This window comes from Chanos chanos, chromosome 8 (assembly GCF_902362185.1).
Source record: "Chanos chanos chromosome 8, fChaCha1.1, whole genome shotgun sequence".
Taxonomy (NCBI): Eukaryota; Metazoa; Chordata; class Actinopteri; order Gonorynchiformes; family Chanidae; genus Chanos; species Chanos chanos.
The window spans coordinates 33,534,222-33,548,429 of NC_044502.1; the positions used below are offsets into that span (position 1 = coordinate 33,534,222).

The following is a 14,208-nucleotide window of genomic DNA, read 5'->3' on the forward strand; positions in this document are numbered from 1 at the left end:
AAGGGCCATAACTTATTACACACAAGCAGTCCCAATACTGCTTAAAGGAACACAAGAGACAAATAAACAGTTCACAAATACCTTAACATAAAAAAGTACCTGAAAATCAATTAAATTTGAAAAATTAAATAAAGTAAAAAAAAATAATTGGCAGATGCATCCATACACCACACCAAACTCAACTTTTTTTTTTTTTTATCAAATCCTTTTTAAAGCATCCTGATAGATAATAAGAGGCAAATATAATAATAATAATAGGTAAACTTTTTTTTCTCATTTATGAAATACAGATTTAGTGTGTTTAATAAAATCAATTCAGAACCTGAGTGTTGTTAATGCTGTTTCAGAAAAGGCACATGACATATGCCTCTTTGATTTGGTAACGGCTTCGATTTGTAGTGTCTTATTACTGGCAACTGTAGTGATGGCAGTTAAAAACTGTTAATCTTCAGTTTCTGCCAGCACTGAGTACTAACAACAGCCAAATAGTCTTGTTTCAACATGTATTTAAACTTTACTTCCCTGTCAGTGCTACTCCTGGCTGAAGTGCGTTCAGCACGTATAACAGTAGCTTTACAGCTTGTCTGACGGGTTCCACCCTCATACACATCAGAGCATGCTAAACGTTAGCACGTGCAGGTGCAGTCATGTAAAACTTGGACCATAACTAACTTTCTGTTTGTTGCAAACTTGCCATTTGCCGTTATAGAGTTCCCCTTACTGGAAGGTCCACACCTCTAATTCTTTTACAGTAAAATCATGATGGAGGGAGAGGGGCTGGTTGTGGAAGGTATTGCAGGAGTAGCTGGAGCCGCGATATAGATCAGCATCTAGCCACAGTCCAAAGTGTCCTCTGTAAAAAAAAAAAAAAAAATTTAAAAATTTAAGTTTTGACTTCTGTGAGTACTTCTGAATGGCATATGTATGGTCATAGATATCTCAGTATTACAGTAGCCATTATAGACTAAGCAGAAATGTGAAGAGCTTAAATAACGAGGACTGGAAAAGATAAAATAGTTTGATTGCTCACCCTCCTGCTCCCAATTGTAGAGAGTCAAGGAAGCCCTTCACAAAATAGGAGTTTTCCCCGCTCCAGCGGAACATCTGTGTGATTAATGGGATTAATGATACTGTTATTATCATTCTGAATCAGAACAACACGCAGTAAGGTCACTGAGAAGAGACGCAGAATTATAAGTGAAGACAAATCCAAATGGAGCTGCATGTACCTTCAACTCTGGGCTGAAGCTGTAGAGGAAGGTTTCTCCTGTCCCATAACAGCAGTCACTCACTCTGAACGGATGTGAAGAAAATGCCCCAAACACCTGTGGGAGGATGATGGAGGTTGTTAACCTTTCTCTCTCTTTCCATTAGACATCTCTCTATTTGGCGCTGCAGATTTTGAACATTTAAAGAAATGCTAGTGGAGATTCATTAATATTTTGAAGAAATGCTGATATATGTGTCTTAAAACATGTGCTTCAATAGATATAATTTATGTCTGTATGTAACGCAACATTTTATGAGTTTATGAAGGTTTGTTAAATGTCTCATCATTGTAGTACTGCTTTTTAATAAAGGAAGGAAGGTCAAAATCTCCAAATGTAATCAGTTTTGTTGAGATGTCTATAAGTGCAGCAATTGCTATCTTCAGCTGATATTGTTGTAGGTGAATCTACCTGATTTTCCATGTCTTTGATGACCAGTAAGACAGGTCTATCCAACTGTGCCATTTTTCTGTAGAGACTCTTCAAGCTAGTACCATGCTCTGCAGTGCTGTACACCAATCGCCATGGATATCCCTGTGTCCGTGGAGGTATTTGATTCGCCAGCTACAGAGAAGGAGATATTACCAATAAGGCAACTGACCTCTGACAGCAAAGGTTTTTTTTTTAATTCCACAACACCGGTGTTTTATTCTGGATCTTTCGTAGTAAAAAGCAAAAATCAGTGTAACTCACAGCAGCGAGATGGTGCTCGTCCAGGACGTGACTCTTGTCATGGAGTTCAGGCAGCGGATCCTCAGACTCCTCACCTTCACAGCTGCAGACACTATGACGCCGTTTTGCTCCCCCTACTGTGATTATCTAGATAGGAGTGGTAAAAAAAAATATCCAGGTATTAAACTTGAGCTAAATTAAATGTACAACCAAAGATATAGTCAAAAGTGATATTGCATCACTCATTCAACTCACAGATTGTCTAGCAGAACCAGAAAAAAAAAACTTCTTATACACTTTCTCTTCTCTTCTCATTCCACAAACCCAGTACAGTGTAGAACTATTTCAGTGAGTAGTCATTGCTAACTGCACAGAGATTGTCTCATCTAAATTAACCAAATGAAACTGTACTAGCAGACAGGCAGTGCATTTACATGGTCTAACATCAAACCACTAAAACAAAAACTTGTATGTGATACTTGCAATGCACATTTAGAAGCCATAATGAAATAACACAAAAGGATCACTGGTGTATTGTGATTCAGTTTCAAATTTTGACGTATCCATTATGTACATGTACAGTCATTTACATCCAGATACATTCCAGATGTAAAGGATAGATTTGCGCAACAGAGACAAACACCTACCTGCACATAAGGCTCCTCAAACTTTTTTGCAAAGTACAGAATCTTCATGTTTTCTGCTAGTGGCTTCATATTGCATGTGCTCTGACTAACTGCTCCAATGTATGTTTTAAGAGAGTATTTGTTGTCAGTGAATGGGGAACCCACATTTATGCTGTTCATAACATCATTTCCCACCACCAAAAATCCGACTGGGCGGATTTTTCCCACATGTCCCTGCCCATGTGAAATCAACAGGCTACCTCAGTTACTACTCTAGTTTCGTTCTTCAGAAAAAGAAACATCAAGTAGAGGAAGTGAGACCAAATATGGAGAGAGCAAAAGTGTTACGCTGAAAGCCCAGAGAGCTCATTTGTGAACTCCATCTGCTTGTATGCTGTTCTGTATTTTCCACACATTGTTTATTTTGAGGAATTACAGAGGGATGATCTAGAGGATCTACACTACAGATACATCCATTGTGTCAGTTGTAGGAAATGTGTGAAAAATAAGGACTCCGCTCACCTCCCAGTTTTTGGGTTCTGGGTTGCTGAATAAGTTGTTGATCGCTGCGAGCTTATCCTCCTGTAGCACAAGGAGATTTTGGTTTTTGGTTTGATTTGTATAGATGTCTGGTGACCACTGAACAAAGAAAGTATAGAGGTGGTCCACTCTGTAAAACCAACAAAAAGGATGTTAGGTCCAACCACATTCATTTGTGAAGACAAAGCCCCAGTGTGCTTGGCCAGTTTACTGCTTATAAGCATGTAAATGTGAAACGAGAAATGTTAAAGTCAGACACTTTTTAATGCTTTTGGACAATAATCAGTAGCCTATTGTCTTAAATTCAGTACGATTCATTACAAAGCCAGGAGGTGAGCATGTGGACAATTACGCAATAGGTAATTTGAGATGCATGTGTGCAGGAGTTTTCTCTTACTGTTCCGGTTTCGAAGAATTCATTTTACCGGACAAATTTGAAACTTTGAAACGCGTCGTATGCAACGAGGTGTTATTATCGTACAGTCTACGTACATCAAACTTGATGTCATACCCAAGTTTACTAGGTCCATGTCGCATAGTGTGGCTTGCAATAAATTTATAAGATTGCTGAAATCTAACTGTCTGTAGACAATATTAACGAAAACCCTGGTGAACATGAAGTATAAGCCAGGTTTGCGTTGGCAGGCGATGACAGTAGTTTCTACTGTTCTGATCTAAACAGATTATTATCTCTGGAAACAGGCAGCCACATGCACCGGTCAGATCTGAATATCTGTGTCCTGCAAACAAAACTCTGCAGTAAAATCAACTTAAACTGAATGATTTTTGAGTTATGCGTCGGTATCTTAATATTATTTCAGACACTAAGATATAAGGCTTTAAAAAATTCTTGTTTAAGTAAACAAGTATTCTTCATATTCTCTTTCCAGCTGTATTTTACATAGGCTACATGTTATAGAAGTCCTGCTACTTACTCTCCCACACTGTAGGCGACTCCCATTGTGTCACTCCCAGCAGGTGAAAAGAAAGAGTACAAGGTAAATGTAGGAGATGAGGAATGGATTTGTAGGTATTTGCAGTCTCAGTGTTGTAGAACCATACTTGTCAAATCTATCCTGCTGTCCCTTGTATTTTATACTAGAACTTTAGCTGAGATAAGCCTCTTTGGGCAAAGCCCTCCCAAAAGGTTTGTCAAGGCCAACTATTGTGGCAGATTTCACAACTGGGTTAAGGACCTAGCTGGATGATATATTAACTTCACCTGCTAGGCTCTATAAATTGGATGAGGTTCAAAAAGTCATTTTGTGTCAAAGGGATTCTCATGCCAAAGAGTTAAAGTCTTGTCCTAGAAAGCTATCGTCTAGGCATTTTTATTTTTAGTAGCAGCTTTTACAAACTGACTTTTAATCTGATGTCTATCACTAAGCAAAAAAAAAATAAAAACGCATTCTACATCAAATGAATGGATCCATTGTAAAATTTGATGAACATGCTCCCCAGCTCCCTCCCGTTATTTCTGATCAGAAGACGTACAGTCGGACCTTCAGAAAAAAATCACAGTCACAGGTTATTACATGGACAGAAGTGTCATCTAATCTTTAACTTCATGACATTACATTTTCAGGATATTGCCTCAACTTGGCCTGGTAATTCAGACACTCTGTAAGGTTTTTTTTTTTTGATGTTTCATACAACAATTCAAGGAATTCAGCCAGACACAATACCATAAGAAGATAAACTTCAACTCTACCCCAATTACCACTAATGTGAAAAACGCTGCACAAATTGTTCTTCTATGTCAGTAAACAAGAGATTACACAATCTTTTTAGCACAACACTCACATCAAAATCCACAAAGGAAATGCACTTTTTCATGGAAACCACACTTGACAAGAAAGCATAGCATGCAATAAACACTAAGCTAAACGAATTATAACATCGGGTCATACATGTTTCTGCAGTACTTTTTTTTTTTTTTTTTACAAAAGCAGTTTGAATAACTCAACTGAAATGCATCTGACAACAATACATAAAACAAATTTGAATTATGCTTTAAAGTGTGAGTTATAGCATAAACATCGTTCTTTCTCTTTTGTAATATCCACCATGTTACGCTGTCACTATGGGTTTCTACATAACTAGACCATATATGTCACATCCTTTACATTGTTTCTTGCTTCCTCAATTTTAACATCAATAATCAAACAAGCTCTTCACACGTTTCTTTTTGCTTTTTTGAACAACTGTGAACAGAATACCTATCTGTCCATTTCTACATATCTGATGAATGAAAAGGGCTGTAGTATTGTTACATGCCCTGACAAACTTGTGGAAGTACATTATACCACAGGAAATTTGAGTCTTGTCATAGGAAGTGCACAGTGCGTGAATTCCAGAATGTTCCAAACCTAATCTATTGTTTCTGTGTAAAGCTTCTCCTTACTTCATTTACCACTCTGCTAATGATTTCTTGGTTCTTCCTCTGCAGGATATTTACAAAAAAACACAAAATATCAGTCTCAGAAATAACCAAGGGAGTGGATGTACCTGCATTACCAGTTCAGTAATAACCAGTGAACTGTGAAATCCACATAGATGATGCGTGGTAGGGTTGCTGTTTGAAAACTGCTTGTAACGATGGCAAATATACATCAGTCTGGTATAATGATGCCAAAACTTGGACCTCTGTGTAATGCAAAATATAATGTCATCTCACAAGTTGTTTTCTACTCCTACATTTTCCTACAGCAAAGGTTAAAAGGTCAACATTTGGAAAAACCCAAAGAAGACTTTCAGCCCACACTGGCTGCTCTCAACTTATAAGCAAGTAACTGTATGAGAAGCCCTATTATCAGAGTTACTTGATCCGATTATATTTCTCCACAGTGGAATTAATCATGAAGACTATGTAACCACTTAAGGCAACCAGTTACACTGTATGATGCAAACACTGTCTCATCCATTGATGTCTCCTCCCCCATTGGTCTTCCCATGCCCCAAAAACATTTCCACATATATTGCTCAAGTCAAATATCTTCCCTCCTGAATCAGTACAACTAAAATTCTTTCAGGCTTTATGAGAGTTTTTAGAAAGTGGAGTGGAATTACATTTCCTTCATTTTTCTTCAAGAGGAATGATCAAATATTCCGACAGAAGCGGTAACAAAACAGCATTCCAAACAGGATAAAAAAAAATCAAAACAAACTAGTTTGATACTTTTGTTCTTAGAATTACAATCTGGTTGCAGGTCAGGTAGAATGCTACCTTTTTCTCTCAGACGCTGACTAATTCTCCCTATAATTGCTCATTTAGACTGTTCTCATTAGAGTGGCAGGATAATACAGTTGTTTTTGTGCTCAAAGACTTACTGGTTTAGTCCAGATAGACAACTTTCTTTGCCAAAGTTTAACTGACATGAGGCGGGGGAGATCATTATGTTAGAAGCATTATGTTATATTAAAAGCATAACAAATAAGTTTAACTGTTACACAGAATTAGAGCATTTTAAACAAGCTACATAAATTAGGTAAAACCAAGATATTGCATAATTACTATTTGAATAGTTTATGGTGAGATTAATGACGTCCTATAAATGTATATTTTTGAATATACTAAATAAACGAACTGGAGTGAGCTGAATCTCATTTTAATCTCCTGCAGTGTTAAAATGAGAGTAGTTAAGCAGTATGTAACCCTCCCTTATGCCTGACAGTCATGCAGTATCTTTGACCTAGCTGAGTTCACTGGTTTAATGAGCTATGGTTGAGAATGCCCTGCCACTGTCCTACTTAAAAAACTACGAAGCTCACCTACATCAATAGCATGTGTATGCCCACACTTCTGCAAGGTTTCCTTTGCTTTGTGGTGGAAAGTCTTTCACCGGAAAACATAATTTTGCACGTCAATGATACTGATTTTTTTTTTTTTGCTTCCCACAACAACTGCACAGCTAAAAATAAAATTCTCTAATGAACTTTTATGTTTGTGTCATTCTCAAGCATTTCCTGTGATTTCGTGCTGCATGCCATGCGTTGGTTATGGTCATGTTTAAGCAGAGAACAATAACAGTATGATGAATTTCCTCAGAATTCAGTCTCAGTCCCTCTCACACAAATACCACTCTGTAATAAAATTATTTCTAGATGTTTCTCTTGGATGTTGACATATGTACAAACAACTCTTAGCAATTATAAACATCAGTCACAACCAGTAGCAATTACAACCATTCCTGTGTGTGTGTGTGTGTGTGTGTGTGTGTATGTGTGCGTGTGTACGTGTGCGCTTGTGTACGAGGGAGGTTATTTGAAAGTTAATGTTTTGAAGGTCAAAGTGTGTCCAAGTCCCGTTTTACACGTCGCTCACAATTTGGCAGGGCTACACTTCAGGTTGTTGCACAAGGCAAATCAAGTCCAATGAGTCCGTTTTGGAACAGCCCCCATGCACGTAGTGAACGTGATTCTCATTCACTTGTTTATAGGACATGTTATCTTTTATCCATTCATAAACGTGTAATCATGTTTATATATCATTTATGGTTTAACACTCTTGTTGACTCCTTGTAATATTGAGATCATAATATTCTTTAACATAATACATACCTTGATTTAAAAAGTTTTGCCTAAAATTCTTACCGGGATTTTGAATGGCAGTGAAATCAAACTCTCCAGTCATTTGTGAGAATGACTCTTATTGCAGTGGGCCAATTTCCGTAGCTGTGGTGTGTGTATTGTGACTAATTCAGTTTCAGAAATTCTCTTGAATGTTCAGAGCACATACAGAGGTTTGCGGTGATGAAAGTAAAAAGAAAAAAAAATTCCAGATGATTAAGGCTTTAAGGCTCATATTTCCGTAGAGTGTTCAGATGTTCAACACACAGCTATTTCCTCCCTGCCAGGTAATTCCACTTTTAGGTCATCTCTTGCAAGAGGATGAAATAAATGTTGTCAGATGTTATAAGTGAAATTACGACCATCCAACGAAGGGTCAAACTGCACCGACCAATCCAACGTACCAACCAACCAAATAACCAAAGTCGAAGCCTTTCTCAGGTATATGTTTGAGACAATACAGAACAAGATTTAGGCACAAAATCCTGATAAACCCATTCTGTATATTACAATATACTAAGCAATAGATTAGGATTTTTATGTTTATTTTATGTACAGACAACAATGAAAGTTGTCTGTTGAGGAAAACAGTGTCTTATCAGGCCGCTATTCGGTCGTCCATCTAAAACTGCAGTTAATCTGTTAAAGTTTAAGAGGCATTTTTAAGCCATGGATTAGCTGACACAGCATTGTGACTTTCCACAGACATGGTGCCATGGCCTAATAGTTTTACAGTGCAGTGATTTATTTCCAAATTTCAGCTCCTTCATTTCCACCAATACATCTTGAGCAAGAAAGCTAGAAGAATAAAACAGGTCAATTCATGTTAAGGTAAAAAAAAACTAAATTAAAAGGAGAAAGAGAAACTTCCATACTCCTGAGACTTCATCGTATCTTCCTTATGATTATCCGATAAAAAAAGAAACTAAGAGTGACACTGATTCAAATCGTAACCACTTTCTTTCAAAACAAGTTGAAAAATGATCTTATGCATATAGTAAAAGGAGCAAAGTCTAAAATGGATGTCGATGACCAAGCCGTATAAATGTGGAGTTTTGGTATGTTCAGTACAATATTCAGTACAACATGCGACAGAGAGTGTGCTTACATGTTTCGGAATTCTCTAAATACAATCTTTTTTGGAAAACAGCAGCAGGATACAAAACAACTCATTTTTCAGTGTAGTTATGAAACTAAACCCTTATGAAAGAGTGTTAACCAGAGGGAACATGGGAAATATCCTGTCTAAATACTGAGTTACATACTGCAGATTAGGATCAAGGGAATGAGGAGTGAGTTGTTACACAGTCTATTTCTGAAATTTCAGGATTTAGAGTTAAACTTAGAAATGTTGCATTCATTAAGTCATCAGCACAAGATGTATTTTCCCTCTATAATTCAGAAACGACATAGGTTCTGCTATTTGGACATTGTGTGGCTATTTTGAATAATGTTTCAGTATGCCCTTTAGCGTGTTCACGTACATAATAACACTTAAATTACCTTTGAAAAGTTGAAAAATTTAGAATGTCAAGATTCAAGTGTTTGGACCGATAACACTGGATGCCCCTCAGCCTTGAAATGACAATAATATGATTCCTTCATATTAAACAGATGAATCACATCCAATGGACAGACCAACTGTTACAGCCCTCATTTCCAGGAAGGGTGGATGAGTTAGACTGTCTGAAGAGCTCCATCTAGTGGTGATTACTTAGAATTTGTTCCTCCCTCTACATACTAACTGACCCCCCTCCACTCTCAAGATATGATTCGTTGGATTTGAACACAGAGTCTATTTTATTTTTTAATTGCTAAGGAAACTTAAGACTAGAAAAGGAGAAAGCAAAGGTGGGGGATTAATCCGATTTTCTGTTCACAAAATTCAAATTCATTAAAATGGCCAACAAAACTGCCTAGGGTTTAATCCCAGTGAAATTAATGTAGGCTAGTCCTCACACTCTTCACTCAACTATCTTTCTAAAGATACACTCTATATGACCCCACACTTGCTGCTTTCAAATCCGAAAAGCCACTGCAGAAGTTACATACAGTTAAAGGTCTCCCATCATGTGTGACCTCACATACTGGGAGGAATGGGGACCATGAAAGGACAGGAAGCGTTTCTCCTTGAGAACTAATTGCCCATTGAACATGTCAAAAGAATGGGATTAACATCTGATTTCTTCATTATATGTTCCATAATTGGTCCCCATGCTGTGTGCATTACTGAGGGTTAAGTCGTGCATCTATCAATAAATAAGACAATTATAAAAATCAGTCACTATGTTTCTGTTGTTTCTTTCATTTGTCTCGGTGTATTATAAACAGAGACAGTTTTGTTCTTTTTCAAAATGAAATTCGTTTAAGTCCACTGAGGAATCAGGACACCCTAGAAAAATAAAACGTTATACACCCTAATCTAAATAATTATTTGACTTTATGTGCAGGCTATTGTAGATGCATCAATGTCTTTCCTTCCCAAAGCACACAGGCATTAGCAGAGATAAGACACACATTCAAGCATATTTTTGTCCCATTATAATTCTATCCTGAAAGCAAAAAAAAGTGATTTCTGGAAATATTACAAAACGTTAAAAAAACAACAACAACAGGTTTGTAGCTATTTTATCAACATCTAATCATGTAAATCCATAGTTTCTGACGCCATGCCATTCAGGTAGTAGGGCCGCTTCTAAGTTAGGGACCTTAGAAATGTCAGTAAAGCAGATCTGAAATCAATGTTCAAAATGGAACATTTCACAGGAAGACAAAAGAATTACAAAAGTGTTATCATATGGACCCTAAAGGATAAACGGACACGTGTTTATTTTCTAAATTCTTGCCAAACAGTTCAAATTCTGACCCTTAACAGTGTGGGTCGATGAAGGAGCACAGTGTGTGTCCTTTGGTTGTACTCAACGCCAGGATTACATTCGTCAGCGAGAAAATTCCATTTGGCAGCTTAGCTGGCTGTTCTTCAAGAAAGGATTGCTTTTGTGATTTCTGTCTCCATAGGAGGTATTCTTCAACAAAAGTATTTAACAGTGCCTCCTCTGGTGAATGCAGCTCAGTTGGCATTTGAAGCAGTGAGTGTAATATTTCAGAGTAACTGGACCCGGGTTCTGGAAAAGCGGTAAGTTTACGATTCTGTAAGAGCTCCCTTGAATATGAATGTTCCCCATATTACGTGGATTTAAAGGGGAAAAAAAACAATGTTACACACAATTATTACCTCCTTATGGATGCATTACTTGGTTGTTTAATGTTTTTACTTTGAACAGATGAACGGCATTACTTTCTTTTCTCTGCTTTTTGGGGCAAGAGTTCTCTCATTCCGCTTTGATGAGTTGACTCAGTTTGTAGACAACCATCAAGAGGAATACATAGAGGTATGAGTTGGACATGAGTTCTGTGAGGGTTTTTTTTTTTAATCTCAGAAAAATATTGGTTGCTTTTGCATGCTGCGAAGACATATCTGGAATATGTTTTTAGAACATGTTTGCAGAGGTATGACTTTGTCATGCGAAAATGTTATGAGTTTATGTGATTGGATTTTTGCATTAGGCTTTGAGGCAGTGGGTTGCTGTGGAAAGTGACTCTAGTGATATAACAAAGAGGCCAGAGTTACACCGTATGATGGACATGACAGCAGAGAAACTGCGTCTTATGGGAGGGAAAGTGGAGCTTGTTGACATTGGAAAACAAGAGGTGAGAAAAGGTCTTTGAAGGTCAAAGCCATAACTAGAGTAAAAAGTGGAAATATTGATATTTTATTTGAAATGCATCCTATTTTTACCTGATTTTCTGCTTTATGGGACATTATGTTGATATTTCTGATAATTCTGCTGTTTTTTTTCTAACATTTCTGTTGTTTTTGTGTTTTAAAGAAAGTGAAAAGTCCAAAAAGCTTTTGTTCATCAGTTTCTTACTCAAGTTGTTTTCTTCCACCGGCACAGCTGACAAATGGTGATGTAATATCTTTGCCAAAAGTTGTAACTGCCCAGTTTGGTAATGATCCCAGTAAAGACACTGTCTGTGTCTACGGTCATGTGGATGTACAGCCGGCCAAGATAGAAGACGGGTGGGCTACAGACCCCTACAACTTGACTGACATTAATGGTAAGGTTTCCCAGTAGGAAATAATAGTAAGAACTAATCAATAGCACTTTTATTTGTGATACCAACATATCATTGAGCAAATAAAAAGAAGTCAAATATTCTACCTACATGGAAATATCATTTAAAGTTCAGATATATGAAGAAAACATTATTGTTATATCCTTAAACAGGGGGATATTTGTTTCATGACTTGGTTATGGTGTCTTAGGGTTTTTAAGATGTGATAGATACAGTGTAAGGTAAGCAGCAATACTTAAAATCCATATGCACAAACACAGAAGCTGTAGTGAATGTTAATCTGTGGTATGTATCACAGCTAACAAACACTCAAAGAGTCATATCAGAACATCAAATGTATGCTCTGTTACAATGACATTAAACAGTGGATGCTGTATGAATGATTTTTACAGTTCATTCCTGCATAGGCGGTACTTTATTTTATTCAAATGTGTAGCTTGTCTTCCCTTTCATTCAAATGTGCTTGTCTTTGTCTGTTTTCATTCAAAGGAAACCTGTACGGCAGAGGAGCATCTGATAATAAGGCTCCAGTGCTGGCTTGGATCCATGCTGTGGAAGCCTACCAAGCTCTTAACATTGTCAGTGTCTGAAAGATATCACAATAAACACAAAGCAACCATTTATCCCAAAATCCATCAGTTCACAAGGACCAACAAGTTCTAAGAGCTTATCTTACAGTGAATCAGTGATTTCAGTTTCTCAACTTGAGATCTTTTTTCTTTCTCAGGACCTGCCCGTTAATGTTAAGTTCTTAATTGAGGGGATGGAGGAGACCGGGTCCAATGGCCTGGATGCCATGATCATGGCTCAGAGAGAAACATTCTTTTCAGATGTGGATTACATTGTCATCTCTGATTGTGGCTGGCTAAGCAAACGCCCTGCACTGACCTATGGAACTAGAGGCAACTGTTACTTCTTTGCAGAGGTGAGGAATTCTTGCTCTCTGGAGATTTGCTCTGAGAACACGTTGTTAATGTGAGTCATTATCTCTCGCAGATAGAGGGGCCTAAGCAGGATTTGCATTCAGGCGTTTATGGGGGTACAGTGATCGAGCCAATGACAGATCTCATTGGCATTTTAGGTGAGTTCCTCTCACTGGAGTTTTTTTTTACATTTTAACTTAGACCCTGAAGTTCTTTTATGTTGTATTAACACGTGTAAGATTTACTTTTTGACCTCAGATTCCTTTTTTCATTGTGAGAAAGAATCAACAGTAGACTTGAGATGAATTTTATACTGACAATAATGGCACTGGTATCAAATATCTCTCTGGCAGACACTCTAATTAGCCCAAGTGGAACAATCCTTATCCCAGGGATCAGGGAAGCAGTAGCTCCCTTTTCAGATGAGGAGTGGAAGATGTATCAGGACATTGAGTTTGACATAGAAAATTATAAGGAAAAGATTGGCATCAGCCAACTCATGTACAGCAATAAGGTAAGTGGACAAAGGACAGAGGATGTCAGCTGATTAGAAAGATGAAGGCCTCATTCTTTTTCCTCGCTTACGTTGTCTCTGTCCTCTAGGTTGACTTGCTTGCTCATCGATGGCGCTACCCAACTCTGTCTATCCATGGCATAGAGGGTGCTTTCTCTGCTCCAGGCTCAAAGACTGTCATACCTGCTAAGGTCACTGCCAAGTTCTCTATCCGCCAGGTTCCTAACATGGACCCAGCGGTGGTGAAGAAACAGGCAAGCTGAATAACAGAAAACTTGGACTGACTACCTTTACAGAAGCTAAGCTCCTAGCACTAAATCACATTAAACTGATACATTTTTTTAACCATACATTGTAGGTGACGGACTACCTGCACTCTGTCTTTGCAAAACGGAAGAGCCCCAATAAACTGAAGGTGACCATGATCATTGGGGCAAAGCCCTGGTTGGCTGACACACAGCATACCTTGTATGAAGCTGGAAAAGCGGCAGTCAAGAGAGGTTGAAAAGAAATTTCATACACACTCATCCACAGTGGAACACAATAATCTTGATGGCTTAATCATTACACATTTTCCAAGACTCTCTGTAGTAATACTTTGTTTACATTTACATGTGCAATATAAAAGTTACGATATTGATACCCCATGCGTGTGAATATTTAGTATTTAACATGGAGCCTGACTTGATCCGTGAGGGGGGCACAATCCCTATTGCCAGGACATTCCAGGATGTGACAGGAAAGAGTATAATCATGCTTCCGATTGGTGGCTTTGATGATGGACTGCACTCCCAGAATGAGAAGATGAGCAGGTAACCATATAAGGTTATATTTTTATCTTGGCAGGAGTCTGTGTGGGTGTATCCAACAGAACACGAGCAATGGTTTAAGCTGTTTTGGTATTATGCTTGTCTTTGTCACCCAGGTACAACTACATCGAGGGCACTAAGCTGTTC

The 14,208-nt window shown here is 37.8% G+C and overlaps 2 protein-coding genes across 3 annotated transcripts; one reads left to right on the forward strand and one right to left on the reverse strand.

Annotated features, from left to right (window-relative positions):
* Positions 1 to 317: 317 nt before the first annotated feature.
* Positions 318 to 4,126, reverse strand: ncoa7a (nuclear receptor coactivator 7a). 2 transcript variants are annotated; one of them, XM_030782320.1, is made up of 7 exons: positions 4,042 to 4,126; positions 3,089 to 3,236; positions 1,962 to 2,087; positions 1,680 to 1,832; positions 1,230 to 1,325; positions 1,031 to 1,104; positions 318 to 853 (listed from the first exon to the last, which is right to left on the reverse strand). In XM_030782320.1, the coding sequence occupies exons 1-7, from the start codon at positions 4,065 to 4,067 to the stop codon at positions 718 to 720; spliced, it is 759 nt and encodes a 252-aa protein (XP_030638180.1). In that variant the 5' UTR covers positions 4,068 to 4,126; the 3' UTR covers positions 318 to 717. The 2 variants fall into 2 exon arrangements, with proteins under 2 accessions (XP_030638180.1, XP_030638181.1); XM_030782321.1 differs by lacking the exons at positions 3,089 to 3,236; positions 4,042 to 4,126 and adding an exon at positions 2,588 to 2,756.
* A 6,017-nt stretch (positions 4,127 to 10,143) lies between these two features.
* On the forward strand, positions 10,144 to 14,068 carry cndp1 (carnosine dipeptidase 1). The gene is made up of 11 exons (XM_030782218.1): positions 10,144 to 10,161; positions 11,026 to 11,067; positions 11,243 to 11,386; positions 11,635 to 11,797; positions 12,305 to 12,393; positions 12,543 to 12,740; positions 12,812 to 12,896; positions 13,092 to 13,252; positions 13,342 to 13,506; positions 13,611 to 13,752; positions 13,917 to 14,068. The coding sequence occupies exons 1-11, from the start codon at positions 10,144 to 10,146 to the stop codon at positions 14,066 to 14,068; spliced, it is 1,359 nt and encodes a 452-aa protein (XP_030638078.1).
* The last annotated feature ends 140 nt before the right edge of the window (positions 14,069 to 14,208 follow it).